General features: G+C 35.6%; 1 protein-coding gene and 1 long non-coding RNA gene across 5 annotated transcripts in view; one reads left to right on the top strand and one right to left on the bottom strand.

Moving 5' to 3' along the window:
* The window catches only part of kazna (kazrin, periplakin interacting protein a), a 42,354-nt gene that overhangs the window by 4,627 nt on the left and 15,554 nt on the right, over nt 1-22,173 (bottom strand). For 2 of the 4 annotated variants that reach the window (XM_058784153.1, XM_058784155.1), the window contains exons 2-14: nt 21,773-21,856; nt 12,183-12,374; nt 9,741-9,877; nt 9,451-9,621; nt 9,150-9,233; nt 6,074-6,248; nt 5,733-5,917; nt 4,032-4,155; nt 1,769-1,974; nt 1,483-1,601; nt 672-903; nt 367-468; nt 114-280 (exon numbers count right to left, since the gene is read on the bottom strand). In XM_058784153.1, the coding sequence (XP_058640136.1) occupies nt 114-280; nt 367-468; nt 672-903; nt 1,483-1,601; nt 1,769-1,974; nt 4,032-4,155; nt 5,733-5,917; nt 6,074-6,248; nt 9,150-9,233; nt 9,451-9,621; nt 9,741-9,877; nt 12,183-12,374; nt 21,773-21,856 (1,978 nt within the window). Of the gene's footprint in view, nt 1-113; nt 281-366; nt 469-671; nt 904-1,482; nt 1,602-1,768; nt 1,975-4,031; nt 4,156-5,732; nt 5,918-6,073; nt 6,249-9,149; nt 9,234-9,450; nt 9,622-9,740; nt 9,878-12,182; nt 12,375-17,818; nt 17,963-21,772; nt 21,857-22,173 lie in introns of those variants that run through there. The other 2 variants (XM_058784156.1, XM_058784154.1) reach the window with 2 other exon arrangements.
* Nucleotides 670-3,969, top strand: LOC131545421 (uncharacterized). The gene is made up of 5 exons (XR_009272423.1): nt 670-806; nt 1,470-1,584; nt 1,797-2,071; nt 2,538-2,664; nt 2,952-3,969. It is a non-coding gene; the product is annotated as an uncharacterized LOC131545421 (long non-coding RNA).

The following is a 22,173-nucleotide window of genomic DNA, read 5'->3' as shown; positions in this document are numbered from 1 at the left end:
TCTTGAACTTGTACGACAATATATTCAAAGAGACATTGATTCATTGAGACATATACATTTGTAGAGTTAGACACAGACACATACAGTACAACAATACTAACAGACATTCTTACCTGGCTGCACTGACAAGTGCCTTCACCTCTTCATTCAGGTGATGACGGACCATGTGCTTGTTGTTTGGAATACATAAAGCTGCCGCCATGGTGTCAGAGCTGAAGGAAGGATCCATCACCATGATGGCACCATGAACCCCACTGTTCTGAAGATTGTCAGCAAACTCCTATATGAAAAGATATGTTTTTCTTTTGACTTTTTCCATATACCTACACTTTCTCTGTTAGCACTACTGTTCTCTCTCAATGGTACCTTCAGGTCAATCTCTTTGATCCATTTGATGATGCGATGACAGGTCCACACTACAGGGTCTGTGTTCTGATTCTCACACTCTGATCGCCTGGACTGCAAAATCTGCAGCAAAACAGTATTTGGGTATTTGTTGTTTAGGTTCATTAACTTACTATAAAGACCTTTATACAATCAGGGTAAGTTTTTCCAAACTGGGCTATTCTGATGTGTGTGTTTGTGATGGTTGTTCCTTTTTTGGTAAGGTTTAGTGCCTGTGGGAATTCCCATCATGCTGTTCTTCTGGTTTATGAGTACGTGTGTTTTACCTCTTTGTCAAAGTTGAGTGTGTGTAGCAGCTGTATTCCCAGCAGCAGGCTGTTCTGGTGGGCTTTTTTAGAAACGTGCAGATGCTTCTCAAGGTCGGCGCGTGCGAGTGTACTTAGGAGACGGCCGTCCACAAGGTGAGTGTGGAAGAACTGGGAATACTGAGGAAGACCTACATCAGTTAGCCAGGCCTGAGCCACCCAGTGGTGATCCAGATCAGCTGCTTTAGAAAGGCTGAAACAGCATAAGAAAAGGAAAAATATTTTATAAATCTAGAAATAAATTCTTAGAAATGCACTCTTTGTATTCAAGATAAAATAAAATAAAATAGAATTAAGTTTTTGGGGAGTCACACATCACTTGACCTGAAAGGGACTGTTCACCCAAAATTCAACATTTCTGTCATCATTTACTCATCTTCAAATCTGTTCATCATAAAAAGCAATCATATCTCATCTCACAAAACTTGATTTAAACCATTTGATTCATACAGTATGGATTGATTTTATGATGCATTTTTGACCTTTTTGGATCTTCCATTCTTTGGTTACCTGGACTTTTAATGGAGAGACAGAAACAAGGTTTCATTAAAAATAAATATCTTGATATATCTTAAAAAAAATATATATAATGTTTTGAATATTATTAAAATACCTATGGGTTTGGAACACCATGAGATTAAGCAAACAATAACAGAATTTTGGGGTGAACTATCCCATAACAAATTATTTTTATTTTTTGCAGGGGTCCTATTTATGAAATTATTGTCCCGTTCTGTTCTCTTTTTTTAATGTCTTAAGATGTGTTTCCTACCCATGTCCTGATTCCGCATCCCTGTAGTCTTCAATGGCCAGACGGAGTTTCCTGCGGTGCATTGAATTACTGATACCTAAAACAAACTCCAGGTCCTCATCTGTAAGAACTAACAAGACCTAACAAAACACACAGATATTAATGTTTAATTCTACCATTCACAAACAATGCTTGTTTAAATAACCCAAAGCATTCAGACCTGATAGGATCTGTGTATTTTAGGGTATTATTTTATAGACTGGTGTAGACAAGTGTTCATGCACCATACTGAGAAAGTCACGTCTACCTTCCCACTTTTAACGTTGTCTGCACAGGCCCGTATGTACATCGGCATGGCCATGATCACCTCCAGCCACGCCTGCACGGTTCCTGCACGCCAACGGGACATGGGTGCCGTCCGCGCGAGCTCCACCTGCTGAAGCCGATCCAGATGCTCCTCGCATTCTGATAGGCTCACACTGAGGCGGGCGGGGCTTGATAAACTGTCGGAGTCTAGATTGGTGGATGACGGAAGAGGGGCGGGACTTAATGCGAGTTTGTTTTCTATAATTTACGAGCATAACCACCGTGTTTTCTCAAGTGAAGACAGGTATGTATACGGTACCATAAGCACAAAATATATTAACTCAGAATAAGAAGTTAGATAAATTTCCTGGAACAATAATTTTTCCCATTTACATCATAGTTTTTGAACAGCAGCCACTAAAGCGTCTGTTAAAGCGTCTTCTGTGCGCGAACCAATAATTTCACCAGTAGACGGCAGCACTGAACCGCCTTCAAAAACTGCAATCAACCCAAGCGCCCATAATTGGTTAATAATAGGGTTGTTTCGAAAAACAAAGCACTCCTTTCTTAGAATCAGTCTTAAGTATTTGGGTCCAGAGGTTGTAAAATAAAGACTGACAAAACAGATGGCTACTGCTAAGTGTTTGTAAAGAGTAAATATTGTTGGAAAAGAACACCTTGTCTGGTTTTGCCTGTGGTTAAAATACTGCTTTTATCTCATCTACACAAATTCATATATTACAACCATTTCCCCCCTCCTTCTCTAATAGAGCTTCATTATCAGGATTGTGGAGTTTGCACATCACCAGGAGCTAATGAGCCACTGCAGAGAAAAACAATGTACACAGAATTCATCCTGCGCCAAAATGACTATGAGAGCCCCGTAAAGACTTAAAAGTGAGATAAAAAGGACGAATGGATTAAACAACCACACACACATACAGATAAATGCCCCATGTGGTTAAAGGTATTTAGTAATGAGTTAGTTAATTATGCTCTGTACTACCTGAGCACCATCAGGCAGTCAATGAAGTAGCCAAAGACAAGCTCAGGGAGGCGAAGTTCCAAAACACAATTACAAAGAGCGAAGAACTCAGCCACACACTGTTCAGTGTTTCTGATTTTATTTCAAAATAGTCTGTAGTTATATAACTTATTACCATTTTCATTTCCATGCCATTTAGAGTTCCATGCTATTCAGCACCAGCCTGAGCCAAACGCAGCAGGGAAAATGAGAGCTGTCTCTCCATCTCCAGCTGATGAAGAACACACTACATGCTCTGAAAACTCATTTATTCTTCATTTCATGTCAGTGCAATATTGAAATGTACACAATGGTAAGAATCTGTCACTGAATGATAGCTAGCATTGATTTCAGAAAAATAAAAATAATAGACTATAAATACAAAGTTTAATGGTGAAAGGCCCTGTAGAGTAAAGGTATCCAGTCCCCACTTGCAAAGCAACATGGGAAACTACTGTGGAGCTCTGTCTCATACCCTGCTTTATTAAAGGTACAGTAATCATATCCATGACAACTATCCTAATTTTTTTTTTTTTTTTAATATATATAACCAGTCATCTGGGTTTTGTATTTCCACACTGTTCTCAGACCAGTTTTTGCCTCCTGGTTAATGATGTTGTGAAGGCAGTTGTCAGAGTTAGTGTGTGTAACGGTGGTTATAAACTCTCCTGTGGGAAAGGCAGGACGAGCCACTGCTCACTAAAAGTCACAGACTACATCAAATGTCCAAATACCAGAATATGCTGCAGATAGATGAATAGATATCTTTTGGATCACAGTGTGAAAAAGCAAATGTCCTTTTATGGGTTTTCATACACGCTGACGGTCCTGCTGGCTTCCGACAGGAGAGCTCCATCAATATGTTTAACACACAGGTTTAAAAACAGCTGAGACAATGAGCGTTAAATGATATAAAAGGCATCTGGAAACACAAGCACAGAGTGCACAATGACTATTATTTACACATTCAGCAGTCCTTCAAGTTTCCAGTGAGATGCTAAAGTGGGTATAAAATAAACACACACACACACACACACACACACACACACACAAACAAACTCTGGGCAGGTTTGGGTCTACTGCGGCACAGTTTGGAATCATTGTACAGTCAGCTTGTGCTCATAAAGATGGCAGCGATAGAGACACACACACACACAGAGAGAGAGAAACTAGTAGGGGGGCTCTCAGCAGCATCACCAGTCAGCATCCTCCTCTATGTAGTAGTCAGGTGTGTTAGTACCATCAAACAGAGTTGGGTCCAGAGACTTTCTTTGCTTTCCTCGACCGAACACCCTCGACAGAGAGCCCAAACCCATCCTCTCTTTCTTCTTTCTGCGTCTCTGCTCCTCTAGATCCTCTAGAGACTGGAGACAGGGATAAAGAAACAAATAATAAGCAATAGAAGCAAAGGTGATGCATCAAAAATGAGCAGAGAAATTATTGTATCATGGCACAATGCATATGAAGGTTGTCATAATATCTTAATCTCGAAGTACAATAACAGCTAAAGAATCAGAATACCACTCAAGATGTGAAATGTGTTGAGTGCTCTGCTGTGGTTTGAAATTTAATTTATAGTTTAAATAGATTTTATTATTATTATTACTACTACTACGAGTCCCTATATTTTTTATTTTTGTTATTACAGATGAATTTTCTTTACTTACATTTTACTAAGGAAATAATATTAGAGACGATGTAACGCAATACATTTTTTAATAATTGTAACAATAATAATATTGCTATAATTTTAGATTTGTATTAATTACAATATTGAATTATTACTAAATTATTACAAGTTAAATAATAATAATAATCACTATATTGTTTGTTATTTTGTCATTGCAGATACATTTTTTTACTTAAAATTTAAAGAAAGGAAATAATATTAGAAACGTATGTAACACAAATAGGGCAGCAAAACGATTAATCGCATTATTCGCATTCGAAATATGTCAAAATGTTTATATACTATGTGTGTGTCCTGTGTAAATGTATTATGTATATATAAATAGACACACATATATGTATATATTTTAAAATATATTTGTATGTATATTTATTTATACTTATATATAATTTATATTATATATATATATATATATATATATATATATATATATATATATATATATATATATATATAAATATTTTATATATAAGTCTAACATATTTTTCCTTAATATATACACGCATGTGTGCGTATTTATATATACACATGATAAATATACACAGTACACACACAAAGTATGTAAACAAACTTTTATTTTGAATGCGATCAATCGCGATTAATTGTTTTGCAGCCCTGAACACAATGCATTGTTAATAACAGTAACAATAATATTATTATAAGAATTTTAGATTACAATAATTCAATATTTAATTAATAGAAGTATTGGAATTATTAAATGAATAATTAATGGAATTGTAATAATAATAATAATAATTATTAATAATAATGATAATGCAGAAAATGTTTTACTTAAATTTTAACCAATTAAAGAATATTAGCACCATGCATGCAACAAAAGTTATGGTAACATCGTATTTATTGAAAATATTGTTAACTTCATCAGTATTTTGTGCACCTCTTCTACAAAGCACTTCACAACCTTACCACAACCAAGGCATGTACTACAAAAAAACTTCAGCATTTTACATCTGCTCTAGCATGTTTCCTAATTTAGCCATTTAAAAATCTTACGAATATTGTTTAATATAGTATACTATGAATATTGTTAACTCTGTGACAAATTTTTACATATGGATAACAGAGTCTGCTAAATGAGTACACGTAAATACGCATGTAAATGTATTGAGGTTTAGGTGTCAGGTAAACAGTACCATGCCACACTACTGTACTACACTTGTGCATTTGTGTATGTGTTTTGCAATGCAAAGAGTGTCACAGTGAGTGGAATGCTGTGTGTGAGTGTCTTACATTGCAGAGGGAGTGTGTTCTGTGTCGTGGTGAATCTGATGGTGTTGAGGATCTCTCTCCCTCCATCACAGAGGCATCTGAGATGACTGACGGTTGTTTAGAGTGACACGGACTGATCCTGGCTGAGGCTGATGACATCATGCTGATGCCGTCAGCATCGCACATGCACGGTGATGCTTTCAGTACTAACAGACACAAACATTAGGAGAATTAGGAGGCTGACTTTAACTCATTTAGGATAAGTAATTCTCAGCTTTCTGGTTGAGATCTTCAATTGGACAGGTCGTTGCTGTAAGTGTGTGTGTGTGTGTGTGTGTGTGTTTGTGTTTGTGTGTGTGTACCCTGTCTGTCCATTGAGTGGTAAAGGTTTTGTTGACTCTGTCGTATCGCCGCAGTCAGAGGAAGCTCTGCATGCATCGCCCACTCTTGGTTGCCGTTGACGACTGTCTCTGTGGGCATGGCCAGCGAGTGTCGCTTAGGAACATCCTTCGTGAGAGTAGCCAAAGACTGTTTTGCCTGGAACACACAAACAGATTTAATTCAATACGGTCCACTTCCTTGTCCAGACAGAGTGTTGTAAACAAATGTAAAACGTGTGAAAATGAAAGTGTAGTACTGCCCAGAATAACCACTCTAAACGCTTCACAGTAGTGCCAGTCTGGAGCTAAAGTCAAGTTATTAATAGGACCACACAGAATCTGCACTCAGAGGATTCGGCGGAAAATATTACATATGTCTACAATTGAACCATCAAAATTTTACATGCCTTGTTTCCTCCTTATGTGTTCGTTCTCAGTGTTCATTACTTTTCTATTTGTATATTTTCTATATATGACCATAAGAGACTATACACAACACTGCCATTCAAAAGTTTGAGATCAGTAAAACTTTTCATGTGTTTTAACTAGGGGTGTCAACGTTAACACGTTAACGCATGCGATTAATCTAAAAATTTTAACGCGTTAATATTTTTTTAACTCAAATTAATCGTTTGATAAGGTTTGACCCCAACTACTTCCCGTCATCGCAGCGCAGAAGGTTATCTATCATTGTGTGATGAGGGTACAGCGAACCAGTGTTGCCAGGGCAGCGGCACAAGTGGGCTATTTTGAAAATACAGTCGCGGGAAAAATTACAGAGCCGTGGGTTGCGGTTTTTTGGGCTACTTTTATAATGTACCACGGCCGCCCAAAATGTATATAGACAAATAAAAATTTAAATAGATAATTTTACTAATGTGTATTATACTTGGAATGTATACTTGCCAACTTAAGAACGGAGAGGCGGTTGTAACATCACAAAAAACGTGAGTTTCAGCCAGAGCACATGTGAAGGCTTTTACACAGCAGAAATAAACATGACAACAGCCACTATAGATTTATATAAGATAATAAACACACGATTACGATAGGATATTTGTATGTGATTTTCTTGAGTGGAATGTGTACATCTGAAATGCTAATTTGTGCAGTGATATAAAAGTCTATAAATAGCATATTTTAACAACAGTAAACAACCAAATTCCACATGTGACCGTAAAAGGAAGTTATTACAAACACTTGATGGTGGTTTGAAGTGAGTTCTGAGTAAAAGTGTACTATTAATCTCATAAATTGTCTTATGAAGCATTATGCTAATATTAGCTCTAATGCACCTGCAGAACAAGTCCAATTCTTCTTCATAATGCATTTTGTCATAATACTTCACGTAAGGACGCAAGAAATGTTTTGTAGTATTTATTTAGAAATACTTTTGATAATAGTTGGGTAAATGTATACTGGGATTGAAGCGATGTGGCTTGGTAAACATTTTATTGCCAGTATAAAGGCTGATAATGGCTGAATAAAAACAAAAGAATAATGATAAAAAAATAATAAGGATTATGTCTCATACCTGGCGGAAGTGTGAAAGGTTCTGTTTCCTTAAACGAGTTTGTCATGCATTTCTTTATTTCAACACATTTACAGGTAAATCCTAGTATTTTAAATTTGTGATTAATCATGATTAATCACAGTCGATTACATTTTTTAATAGATTAACAGCACTAGTTTTAACGGAGTCTCTTATGCTCATCAAGGCTGTATTTATTTGATCAAAAATACAGAAAAAAACAATAATATTGTGTAATATTATTTTTAATTTTATTTTTAATATACTATCAAAGGTAGTATAAAAGTTTTTGTTTACATAATGTGTGTATACTGTGTATATTTATTATGTATGTATAAATACACACACATGTATGTATATATTTAAGAAATATATGTTATGTTTATATATTTAAAATATTTATATATAATATCAATTATATGAATATAAATATATACCGAAATATTTTCAGAATATATGCTGTATATGTGTGTGTATTTATATATACATAATAAATATACACAGTATACACACATATATGATGTAAACAAAAACTTTTGGAAGCAATTAATCGCGATTAATCCTTTGACAGCACTATTTAAAATAGAATTTATTTCTTTGATGCTGCGCTGAATTTTCATCAGCCATTACTTTAGGCCTCCGTGTCACATGATCATTCAGAAATCATTCTAATATGTTGATTTATAATCAATGTTGAAAACTGTTGTGCTGCTTAATATTTTTTTTGGAACCTGTGACACTTTTTTCTTTGATTCTTTGATGAATAAAAAGTTAAAAAGAACATTTATTCAAAATAGAAATATTTTCTAGCAATACAAGTCTTTACTATCACTTTTTACTCATTTAACACATCCTTGCTGAATAAATGTATTAATTTCTTTAAAAAAAATAAAGAAAAAAAATTACTTTTGAATAGTAGTGTATATTGTAACACAAATTTTCTATTTTTAATAAACACTGTTCTTTATACCTTATTATTATATTTTAAAGTGTATAAAAATAGAAAACTTGTTTTAAATTGTAATAATATTTCACAAAAAATGTTCTGTGTTTTTGATTAAATAGATACAGCCTTGATAAGCATAAGAAACTTCTTTAAAAAAACATTAAACATCTTACTGATCCCAAACTTTTGAACAGCAGTGTATATATGCAATCGGTGCAGAAAATGCTGAAAAGCTGCAGATTCCATGTTGGGCCTAGTTCAAAATCATTTCAAGCCACAGTCATGCCAGAAAATAAGCCAAAAAGAACACCACCACCACCACATTATCCATTATCATTGGTTTAGAATGGCTCCCAAGCTCCTAAACATTCTACAAAACGAGCATGCAGAGAAGAACATTCACGTTCACAGTGAAGGAACAGAACCGCACATGCTTTTTCCATTCCATATACACAATGAGTTTGTTCTCAAAACAAAATACACGTGCAACCAATCAAATTGTGCATATCAGATGGGGAGTCAACACTGCAGGCCAATCAAAGAGGGATTTGGGTTTGAATGACAGGCCTGGCTGATCTTACCGACACTGTTTTGGGTGAGGCTGGTCTTTCTGGAGATCGAACAAACACGCGACTCTCTAGTTTCTGTGCCATAAAGCTACTCATCTGTTAAAGAAACACACACATCAACAAAAGCACACACGCACACACACACACAAACAACTCATCCCTGACATTTTTGAGCTACTCAGTTGACAGATCGTTTGAAGACACATGAAGACATTCTAAACAAGACAAACACTTCAAATATCTCTAGACTCACTCATCCACTTAGAAGACAAACAGTAGGATACCCTGCTTTTCTAAACTCTGTGTATCTCACCATAGTCAGTTCAGCCTCCAGCTCCTTGATCCTGTTCTCTTTCAGGTCCAGTGCAGATCGGAGTGCACTTGCATGTTCTGAGGCCTCTTTGGTTTGTCGGCGTAGGTCCCACTTCTCCCGTTCTAACAAATCTTTTTCCCTTGCCAGAACTCTCACTGCATCCTCACTCTCCTGCAGCACATAAATAAGAAGTGTGTGTTTGAATACTGAAGCATGTGTATACGTGGGAATTTATGCATGTTTAAAACTGTTGTGCTAGTATGAATGCATGAGATATGCATGTAAAATACTTTTCGGTGTTGCTCATAGTTGCGTATGAAATCTCGTAGCTGCTCCTCACGGCTCTCCAGTGTTGTGTAGAGCTGCTGCATCTGATTCACCAGATCAGTTCTCTCCAACCTCAAACGCTTCCTGTCTGCCTTCATTGCTACGGGAAAAAGAGAGACAAAGAAACAGATATACTGTAGATAAAAATTGCTGTAGAAATTATATGTATATATCTATATATATAATTCTTGAGCATGAAATCAACATATTGGAATGATTTCTGAAGGTTCATGTGACACTAAAGACTGGAGTAATGAAAATTCAGTTTTACTGTCACAGGAATAAAGTACACATTAAAATATATTAAAACAGAAGTAATTTACTTTAAATTGTAATAATATTTCACAATATTACTGTATTTTTAAATCAAATAAATGTAGCCTTGGTGAGCAAAGAGACTAAAACATTAAAACATCTTAACCAACCACAAACATTTGAAAGGTAGTGTACTTCCTCAAGCCACATGATTATAGGTATCATTTATGTCCATAGCACAAAAGTTTAATACATAGAGTTATGGGTTTATAACAAACCATAACCTTGAGTATAAGCAACACCAATCCTTAGCTGATACTTAGCAAGCACCAATAATTAAAGAAAACATACCAAAATAAAAAAAGAGAAAACAAAATAAGCAATAATTATTCTCTCTACGGAAAATGAAAATACTCATTTTAACTTTGCAATATGTTTTACAGTCTAAAATGCTGTTTTATAAAAGTTCTGTGCTCCTCTGCTTGCCCTGACAAATCAGAAGTGCTTCAAAACCTTGACAATCAACCTTCTGCTTTAAATAGTACGCATTAAAATCATATTCATAAAGACCTTACAGAGATTCACCTGTCAGTGCAGTTATATGTAGTAGTAATATAACACCTTGAAAATGTTCTGCATTTGAAATCATTTTCATGTGCTATTCGGATTGTGGTCTCCATCAAATGCATAATATGCTTTAATTTGCATGTAACCATTCCCATTTACACATTACTATCATTCTCTTGATGTCCAAGATGTCCATTTTCACACACCAATCCCTCTCTCTCCATCTCTCGCTCCCTCTTTTTCCTTTTCCAGGGTGTCTCTCTCTCCAGCTGGCTGTGGTTAATACTGTGTGATAACAGAGGCAGTAATTGACTGTTTTAGGTTGTTTGTAGCCCCTGCTCTGACTTGCAAATTGCAGCTCGTCTTTTCCAAGGACATTGAGTCCATTCACCCACCACTTAAAGACTCATTATACAGGAGCCAAATGGCACACACAAAAAGCCTTTTACACACTCATGCACACATACACACACACACACACACGCACACACACACACACACACACACACACACACACACACACACACACACAGGAACACCTGGTAGGAGGTGGAGAGAGATTGTGAATAGCAGTGAACATTCAGATCAGTAAATCCTGGAAGATCAAGAGCTCTTCAATTCCCCCCCAAACTGTGCTTAATTAAATATTGGATGTTCCTTTTCCATTAGCTCACACACAAATCAAATTATTAGTTATTTGAGTTTTCGTTATCCTTCCATCTTTTACTTAAATGGATTTCTATAGCAGAAATGTACAATGGTTGTTTCAAAATTTTCATTTCAAAATTTTCATTTCCTTTGTCGAATACTGCAGAGGGTGATATAAGAAGGCTTTTTTTTGAACGAGCATATACTGTAAATACACACAAAGTCAGCACTGGGGTAAATTTACTGTTCAAATGAGCACAGAAGAAAGCACCCACAATGCAAAGCTGTTTAGGTGCAAATGATGTTCAGTATAACAGTTTACCTCTCCCTGATCTAGCAAGTGACAAGAACATCTATTCCAGCGTTACTCTAACACTGGGTATTGAGGGTCACAAGAGAAAGTAGATTTCAAGACAAAGTCAGACCAAGGACAGCAGAATCCCTCGACACCTAAACATGGAGAATATTATGCCAGTTTTGTGGTCAGTGCTGTTCTGATTACTTCTGCATTTCACAGCTCCAGAGCTGAAAAATGAGCCACAGGACAAAATAAAGGAAGAGAGACGAGGCCCAAATTGTTTTGAGGAATCTCAGTCTCAGCAGATTTAAAATGGTGGTCAAAACACCTTCAGGTCCTCAAAAGTGTTCATGATACTGGATCAAATGACTTGTCTGAGACTCATTTAAACATATAAGGTATATAATATAGTAAGTTGATTGTAAATGACACTATAATGTGCCAAAAATAAATGCATCATTAATTAATGAAATCAATAAATTAATCAAGCACTCTTTTCATAATATTTATTAACACCGTACTTTTTTAGTTTAAGGGGGATTGGGCTTGTAAGTCTGTTGTTTATTTCAAAATGACAGGTCTAGCGCCGACTGAGAGCTGAGGGTGAAAGGTCAGGCTCATAGTATTCATTTCCTACCTTGCAGTGCCTCCTTTGCCCTGTCCAGCTCCTGCTCTTTCTGTGTTAGCTGCACGCGCAGCTGTGAGACAGACAGCAGCTCCACAGAGCAGCCTCCTCCTGTCTCCTCCAGCTCACGATTCAACATCTCCCTGACCTGCTTCAGCACTGACACCTCCTCCTGCAGACGCACCACCTCCTCATGCAACAACACTGCAGAGACAGGGACAAAGAGAGAGAATAATTTAACATCATAATGCATCACTGTGATGTTTTCCAGATTTATTTTGCTATTGAACAGTTGAATGTCTCTTATTAATAAATCATTTACTATTATTGTTATCAGAAGTGGCAAGAGCCAAGTGGATTTAAACGCAACTGTAAAATAAATAAACAAACATACTGTTCTAAAGTTTAGGGTCAGTGTTTTTTTTTAAAGAAATGAATACTTTAATATAGCAAGGATGCATTAAATTAATTTGTGACAGTAAAGACATTTAATGTTACAAAACTTGCAGCTTTATTGTTATTATTATATATTTATTTATACATTTACAGTGCACAGCATAAATGAGTACACCCCCTCTGAATAAATATAAAATATGTATTTTCTTAATGATCACTAATAAAATTCATGGAAAGATGGCAAAATTGAAATGTATTAAACATATACTTAATAAAAACAACAAAATATATGCCAATATTTTCTGTAAGATAAGTAAATTAGCCAATTTTGCTTAAATGAAGGAGTGCAGAAATGAGTACACCCTAGATTTAATTCAGCAAATGTATAATATTCTAGTACTTATGTCCTCCATAACTTTAAGTATACTGCTCTGACCCTTCTTGGCACTGAGTGTTAGTTCATGACAAATTTTCACATCTGTCCTGTTTAACTCCCGGAGGACGACCTCCTTAAATGCTCTGGTCTTTAATGGGGAGTTTTGCTCAGCTCGGCTCTACAGAATCCCCCACAGCTACTGAAGGATTTTCACCTTGGGAGAATGATGATCTTCATTCTCATGCTGAAAAAATGTCCAATAATGCAGGGAATGAGGGGAGGGTAGCATCTTCTGTTTCAAGTTTTTGTATTACATCTCACAGTGGTGTGTGAATTTATGACAGCGCTGATAAAGCACAACTCCCTCAAACCTTCAGCACTCAATCACCCCTATATAAAAGCTTTACTTCCACTGAACGTCACTGTAGTTACCAAGCACTTCTCACTGTACTCCTCCTCTAGCAACGCCAGAACATTTTGGATGCTTTTGGATCCGAAATGATTGACTTGGTCTCTTGAGACCAGAGTATGGATTCCCAGAAATCTCTATTTTGTAAATATGGGCCTTGGAAGATGTTAAATGAGTTTATTTTGCTTTGGCTGCAGTAGGTAATTCCAGTGGTGACAACAACCATGCATGTCACTTCTGCAGGCTGCGTCATACCCTGAGAGATAAAGTGTCACTTTTTTCATAGCTTTTGCCGGCTCTGAGACACTTGCATGTTATTTCTCCTTCACTCATCACTTAATGAAAACTTAAAGCGAAGACCTGATTATTTCAGGAGCCTTGTCACAAGTCCATTGTTTTTGAATGTTGTGCTACTTCTGCTATAATTTCACACTTAAAACAATAATTTGGTATTCCTCTTGTAACATTGTCCTCTTTTATGCTAAGAAATAAGTCACCTGGCAGTTCTCTCTCAAGTGGTTCCACTGCTGCCAGCATTAAGTCTGAGTATGATGCAGTGGGCTATTTAACACTTTTAATTGTCAGGAAATTACTTTTCTTTAAAAGGTTTGGTTCAATATACTAACCTGTTGATCAAAAATAGCCTTAAACCTATACACATTGTTTTTTGGGGTTTTTTTTTTTTAGGAACTTTCAGGAGGGTGTACTCATTTTTGCAACACAAAATTTTATCACTTTTTTTTATCTATTTTGCTGAATAATTTTGACATTCTTCTTTGGTAATTTATCAAGCAGGCTTGTTGGAACACTATCTCCAAAGATCCCTAACATCTAAGTAAAGAGTAATTGCTGAATTTGTTAAGTTTTAGAGGGGATGTACTCATTTATGCTGTGCACTGTATATAATGTTTAAAAAAAAACATTGTATATATACACATACATACAGTGCTAAGAGTTTTACTGTTTTTTTTAAAGAAGTTTCTTATCAAGGCTGCATTTATTTGATCAAAAATACAGATTTTTTATTTTTTTAATTTTGTCAAATATGATTGCAATTTAAAATAACAGTTTTCTATTTTAAATACACTTTAAAATGTAATTTATTCCAGTAAAACACAGCTGAATCTTCAGCATCATTACTCCAGTCTTCAGTGTCACATGATCCATCAGAAATCATTCTAATATGCTGATTTACAATCAATGTTGGAAACAGTTGTGCTGCTTAATGTTTTTGGGACCTGTGATACTTTTTTCAGGATTCTTTGATAAATAAAAAGTTTTAAAAAAACAGTGTTTATACAAAATAGAAATTTTGGGTTACAATAAATATACACTACTATTCAAAAGTTTGGGGTCAGTAAATTTTATTTCTTTTTTTTTTTTTTTCAAAGAAACAAATACTTTTATTCAGCAAGGTGTTAAGGTGTTAAATGGATAAAAGGTGATAGTGATGACTGGAGTAGTGGCTGATGAAATATTAGATTAGACCAATATTAGAAATTCCAATAATATTTCACAATATTACTGTTTTTTTCTTTATTTTTGATCAAATAAATACAGCCTTGAAGAGCGTAAAAGACTCCATTAAAAAAATCTCACTGATCCCAAACTTTTGAACGACAGTGTATCACACAGACACTATACACAACCATAACTATACCTATAAATCACAATATGCCTAAAGTGCTTTACTGGAATGCCAAATGGCATCCAGGACCAGATCTATTGAATATAATTTGAAGTACGAGAAGAAAATCCTTCAAAGTTTTCTATCAGTTCAACTTCATGCACAATATGCAAATGTACCTCCTACATGTGAACCAAGTAGATCATCTCAACAGGTGTTGGGACATAAGCATGAGAGCATTCCTGTCATTTCTGCAGAGTGAAGCTATAGAAACTCAGCGTAGGTAAAGGGTGAGATGGAATGTCAAGTAAATTGTTTAGAGGCTTCAGTGATGACAAAACCACACCGAATCTACAAAGCTAAAAATCATGCATACATAAATATACACATGATTCTGCACATATGTAGCAGAATCACACAAACATAAACTGCCCTTGTGAACTCTGTGCTTTAACTTTTTAAACAGCACTCCTGGATTTACACAGAGATAAGTGTGTGTACAGTAGGGTGTGAATAAAATCATAAATCAAAAAACAGCAGTGGTGAGATGTTTGTGTGTGTGTGTGTGAGCTTTGACCCGAGTCTGTCTGGCTCATGGCCATTTATGTGATACGTTTAGGTTTGTTGCCAAATTCTTAAGAGTTCAGTTCAGTCACCTGAGCTCTTCATTTAAAGTCTGATTCATTTTCTATTCTCTCAGCAATGTGATGATCACATGAGTCTAAAAGGTACAACAATCTAATAAATATTCACATCACGGTTAGCTCTGAATGTGGGATTGGAAACAGGTGAAGAATCCTGAACACCTGGTGTTCCTCCTTGTCAGAACAGTCTGAAGTATTGACACAGGCATCTAATGCAGCTCTAGAATCTGCTTTAGTTTACTTTCAGACAGCAGATACAAGACAACACTGCAGATCTGGCAGGCTGTATTATACGGATTAGAGCTGTAAGACCTCTGCATCAACTAATCCAAAAATGAGCCTCTAGAATGCAGATGCGACTCTAGATTAGCTGGGTTCAGTGAAGGGTTACGGTTGGCTCTTGCCTGAAGCTTCTTGTCCAGACAGGAAATTTTTATTGTTCAATATTATATAAGTGTATGGTATGAGTTTTCACCTGGACTCTTTGTGCTTGCTATTTTTGTGCCTTTAAAAACAGGATATCAGGGCTAATTTAAACAAGCGGAAACGAGGCCTGATCATGCATGCTCAGCATAGTATAGTGGCCCAAAAAAATGCAAACACTTAAACCATGTTCATTGCATTAGAGAAAAAAAAATAAAAAACATATCAAACCAATTGGGACACTAGACCTTTATTCAGAATAATTTTTCTTAAGGTCTTTAAAATAAATGCCACTTGGTTTAATGATTTGTTAACCAAGGCAATGACATTAATACATTTTTTGACAAGTGTGACAAGGAAATAAAAAAGGAAAACACAGCGAGAGAAACAGAGAGAGGCATGTGAGGGCTTCTATGCTACGTTTTCATTTAATTTAAAGAGTCTTGAGTGTTTTGGCCTTTGAGGACATTAGAGAAAAGGGCAGTGATGTGATAGCCACGTTCTGAAGAGTTTAATTCTATTAGTGTAGTCAACCACAAAATGAAACTGTGAGCCTTAGGGAGAAGACTAGAGAAGGAATGATCATTGATTTAAAATATCTCACAGCACCATAAACAGCATTTCAAAAAATAACAGTGATTGTCGGCAGTAAAAGTTGCCTTTCTTTTATCAGATGAAAGTTTGCATCATACACATGAAGTTTGGACTTGATAATAAAGAGACTGCTGGCTTGTGATGTATGTGTGTGTGTGTGTGTGTGTGTGCGTGCGCATGTTTCTGTCCTGGAAAGCTCATGCTTCAGTTTATACACAGTGGGATGAAGTGATGCCAGGCCTGTCCAGTGTGATAAATACAGCTCCCACATCCACCACCACACACTGTTTTATCCATCTTCTTATGGTGGGGTATTTTAATGCAAACAACTCTGATGCAAGACATTGCATCACTGCATATTTTTTCAGCTTTTACAAATTAATTTTACATTAAACAGAATGATGAGGACAAGTAAATAAAGCCATTTTCTCTTATATTTTCATCATTTAACTGGACAGACAAAAAACAAACAAAGATTTCACAATTTTGTCATCAATCCAGCACTGTGGAATGACTCACTAAAATCAGTTCAGGAAGTAAATAAGGCATTTTCAAGGTTACCACCTAATATTAATTAAGAAATGTTTATTTGGGAGTACTTCAATGTTCATTTACTTAGTCCTGCAGTGTGACACCTCCACATAATAGAAAGAGAGATTTTAGTATTAAGCATAAAATGAGAAAGCAAATGGCACATTATTTTGTAACTCTATAATATAAATAATATTATAAAATATTAAATATTCTAATACTATATTCTAATATTTTAAATATACCCTTTTAGATAAAACTATTATTATTATTATTATTCATGTGTATGATGCACACCATTTAATCTTTAGAAATTGTCCTCTGCAACAGCATCTAAAAATAAATTTTATGCAAATATTTACTTTAGCCTAAAGTTCATGTCCATTTGCTGGACATGAGTGAGCGAGCGTGTGTGTCTGTTTGAATGTAAACACGCTTGATGATGTAACGGTCCATTCTGATGCCTCATTGCATTTACAACAACAAACTTTGAAAACCACTTGAATCACATCAGCCTATACATCATCTGAACACACACACATGAACCCTCTCCCAGTGAAACCAGTCATGCAGCTACAAAGAAACTTTTGCTGCTCTCTGTTTCTCTCTAGCCTGAGGGGAAACACTCACGATCAGTCGTTTACTCACCCACATTCACCGCTCATCCCTCACTGTCGTCTACACAAAGTCAAATGCTCCAGACTAAAAGAACCTCAGCTATCATCTCCTGCACTGAATCCAACAGCACGCCAAATTCAAAAGCTCAAACTCCCTCTTCACCTGCTAGGAGCGACTCCCACTGGTTTACAAATATTAACTGTCCTCAGATCTCCCTCTTTTAAACGCTTAAAAAGGAGGAGCTACAACTGATACCACACACACACACACACACACACACATACACACCGGACAAAAGGAAAGGAAGGATCTAGGGTCAAGGTGCAGAATTTCAAGCAGGTAATGACTCTCTTTTCAAACACAACCATACACACACACACAGCACTCTCACTTGCCAGATTCCGGTAAGAGGAAACCACACACACACACACACAGAAGTTAACAATCAACAACACACGTTTCTCAGAATAATCTACAGGAAACCCCTGGTATTGCAATCTGTCTTCATTCACTTGTTTTTCTCAATCCGTTTAGATCCAAGTATCTCCGTTTGTGTGTGTGTGTGTGTGTGTGTGTGTCAATTCATTGTAACATACTAAATTGAAAGATGACACTTAACACAGCACATACTGTCAAGCATCACTTTTTTGCCTGGGAAAAAGATCTGCAGGCGTTTCACTGTGAGAAATTTTATAATAAAAACAGTTGATGAAATACAAAAAAAAACAAACAAAAAAAAAATGTGTCAAATAACTCGGTATCACTTTACAATAACGTCCTATTAGTTAAAGTTAGTTAATGCATTAACTAACAATGAGAAATATTATTCCTACAGTATATATTTAGCATTGTTAGTTTTTTATCTCAAGCCCATTACATAATATTAGATAAAACTTATGATTTTAATAACGTATAAGATTAATAAATGATCATTAATCTCATCAATTCATGTTAACTAATGTAAGTTAACAAATGTTGATAAATTGAACCTTATTTTAAAGTGTTACAATATTTCTCTTCCGCAGTCTAAAGTTTTAAATTAAAAATAATATTAAAATAGTTAAAAATAATATTAAAATGCTTTTTATAATATTTTTAAGATTTTATTATGGCTGTGATAAGATATAAAACTAGTTATATCCATTTTACAGACCCACCTTTTTGATCTGAATCTTTAGTTGAACCTCTATATTATAATAAAAACAGATTTATCACACATCAGATAATTATAATGTAAACACACATATGCCCAACAGCTGAAACAACTAAAAATGGTATCTAATGAGTAATATTAAATTATCAAAGCTATAAAAAATTCTTAATGGAGATACAGTGGGTTCATATACTTTTTACATGTGTTACAATCACCCCTGTAATAAACTATTTTTAAATAAATTCAATATTATTATACTTAACATCATAAGCCTAATAATTGTACAGTTGCTTTTTTTGCACACACTACCATTTAACAGTTAAGGGTCTGTAAGTGAGTGAGTGTGTGAGTGTGTGTGTGTGTGTGTGTGTGTGTGTGTGTGTGTGCGTGTGTATGTTTCAAAGAAGTCTCCTAGGCTCACCACAGCTAAATTTTTTTTTAATCAACAATACAGTAAAAATTGCAATATTGTGAAATATTGCTACAAGACATTTTTATTATCAATGATAAAAACAGTTGATAAATTTAATGTATTCTTGCTGAATAAAACAATACATTTCTTTAAAAATCTTACTGAACCCAAATGCTAGTTTATAAATTTCTCTTTCCAAAAAAGGCAGGCAGATTTGTATTAGACTGTGAATTATGAAAAGAAAAAAGGAAAAAAAACAAAACACCATTTGCCAGCCAATTTTAAATGTTTTTTTTTTTTTTCAGTTTTCAGTTTGTACCTTCACAGGGAATCGAACCCATGATCTTGGTGTTGGCAGCATCATGCTGTATCAGTTGAGCTGCCTGTACAAATGGCTGTCTCTCAAAAGTGTGCAAGGGACCCAGTCCCAAACTGCATTTTTGGCCATGAAATACCCCAAATGCTGTAAAGCTCACTGGGTCACATGTGCACACAGACTCACATTCACTCAGGTATTCACAAACCAAAACTGATCAAACAAAATCTGTGTGCCTGATTGCAGCTGTGCTGCTTTTCAACACTAGGCTAAATTTTACAGATCCCTCAGGATGGTTTGTCAACACACACACATTACACCTGTCAACAGAGTTCACACACACACATACAAACATACAATCCCACTTGCACAAAGGAATGTAAAGTGTGACTAACTGCTGTGCCAAGCACACTGTAGCCAAAGACAAACAAATGCAGGCTGGAATCACCTTCTGACAGTTGATTATTCTAGTCTTTGAGTCACAGAAACAGCAGCATTTACACCATATGAAGTATAATAAACAAACTCACAGGTGCCAACATAAGTTGATGACATGAACCAAATGAAAAAAACGAAGAGAATAAACGAGTGATAAAAGAGGAGAGGTTTAAGAACTGCAGCCACAGTCATTCCCTCTGTGGAGATGATAAATCAGCTGATTCATAATTTATAACCTTTGATTCATAAAAGCCAGTGATCAGAGAACCTGAATCAAATGAGCCTCTAAGAGTCAACCTGCAGTCAGGCCAAGAAAACACTGTAAGATAATACGGTAGAGTTTCTCTACCACTTCATCTCTCTTTATTCTCCCTGTATGATAGAAAAAGAAAAACAACTAACGGCAAAGAGGATGAAGGGCTGCTGACATGTTCAGTAGAGAGTGAACGTGTGCAGTCTTGCATAGCCAGACTGGACCACTAGCATAATGCCTGGTCCACATTGCATCTTATTCTGGCCAAGAACCATTTAAATAGAATTTAATTAAATTTAATTAATTGAATCAAATTTTTAGTTGATTTTTCATGCTGTAAAGTTGAAAAAACACAATAACAAGGCATCAGAGCTGTGCTGTGCTCAGGATGTAGAAGGGTTGTCGGCTCACAGGGAATCAGGTTCAATCTGGGTCATGTCATGTACTTTCCACTGTCATGTAAAAATAAAGGCAAAAAGTCCCTCCTACCCCTTCAAAAAACAAATAAACAACAAGCTCCCAAGAAAACAAACTGGCAGCTCATTCAAATGCACAGCATTTCTTATAAAAGTTGTATAGACAATGATGAAATTACTAGAAAATCTCATAGCTCACAATTCCAGTAACCAGTTCTTCTGCAGAAGTGCACATTGCTATGAAGAGGTAACAAGTAAAGAGTTTTCCTAGTAAATATGCACTACCTTTCAAAAGTTTGGGGTTTTTTATTTTAAAGAAATGCTGTTCTTTTAAACTTTCTGAACTTACTATTTATCAAAGAATTCTGAGAAAATCGAACATAGTTTTAACCTTAATCAGCACACCTGTTTTCAAACTTGAAAATAATAATAATACTAATAATAATAATAATAATAAGATGAAGAAATGTGCCAAATCAACATATTAGAATGATTTCTGAAGGATCATTGAAGACTGAAAGAATGGCTGCTGAATAATCAGCTTCATCATTACAGGAATAAAGTACATTTAAAAATATATTACAATAGAACAGTTATTTTAAATCAAAATAATATTTCACAATATTAATGTTTTTAATCAAACAAATGCAGCCTTGGTGTTCAAAAAAAAAAGTCTTACTGAACAGTATTGTAAAAAAAATGTGTATCCCAATTCCCAGACAAAGCCAAACAATCAGATTGGAGCTTATGATTTTGTCTCTTTAAATGTGCAGCCCGATGTTGAGAATGTGTGTGTGTGTGTGTTCGTTCATCTTCCGGCTCAGGAAAATTCTCGATCTCTCAGGCGAAACCTCATAGATCACTCTGATTATCAATCTGACACACACACACACACACACACACACATTTTCATTCCACTAGTCAGTGGTGCATTTTAGGGTATTTGTGCTTATCTGGACTTCCTTACATGCTTTTCAGCATGTACACTATTCTTACCTTTATCTAATGACGTCTCCTGAAGAACAAAGTCACCTTTTTGACCAAGCTCTGTCAAAGCTTTCTGTCTTTGCACCGGTGCATCTGAAAGAGAAACACACAGACATATAACATTAGAATTTATGAACATTATGTGTTTGAGCAGGATTCACTCTTCTGGTTTCATCACGATCGCTCCATATGGTTGGAAATTCACATTTTAGTGAAATAAATGTCTAGAGTTCAGCTTGAATGACCTCTGGTAGCAGCAGCAGCAGCAGCAGCAGTATATCTCACCTCTGATCCGGCTGAAATATCACACCACTCACTGCAGAAGGAACTGGAAGCATTTAACACACAAATCAATGCCAGAATAGAGGCTCAGCCACTGGATGCTTCTTATAACGCCTTCAGGAGAGATT

This window comes from Onychostoma macrolepis, chromosome 08 (assembly GCF_012432095.1).
Source record: "Onychostoma macrolepis isolate SWU-2019 chromosome 08, ASM1243209v1, whole genome shotgun sequence".
Classification (NCBI taxonomy): domain Eukaryota; kingdom Metazoa; phylum Chordata; class Actinopteri; order Cypriniformes; family Cyprinidae; genus Onychostoma; species Onychostoma macrolepis.
The sequence above is the reverse complement of the archived record's forward strand: the minus strand, read 5'-3'. Positions and strand labels throughout refer to the sequence as shown.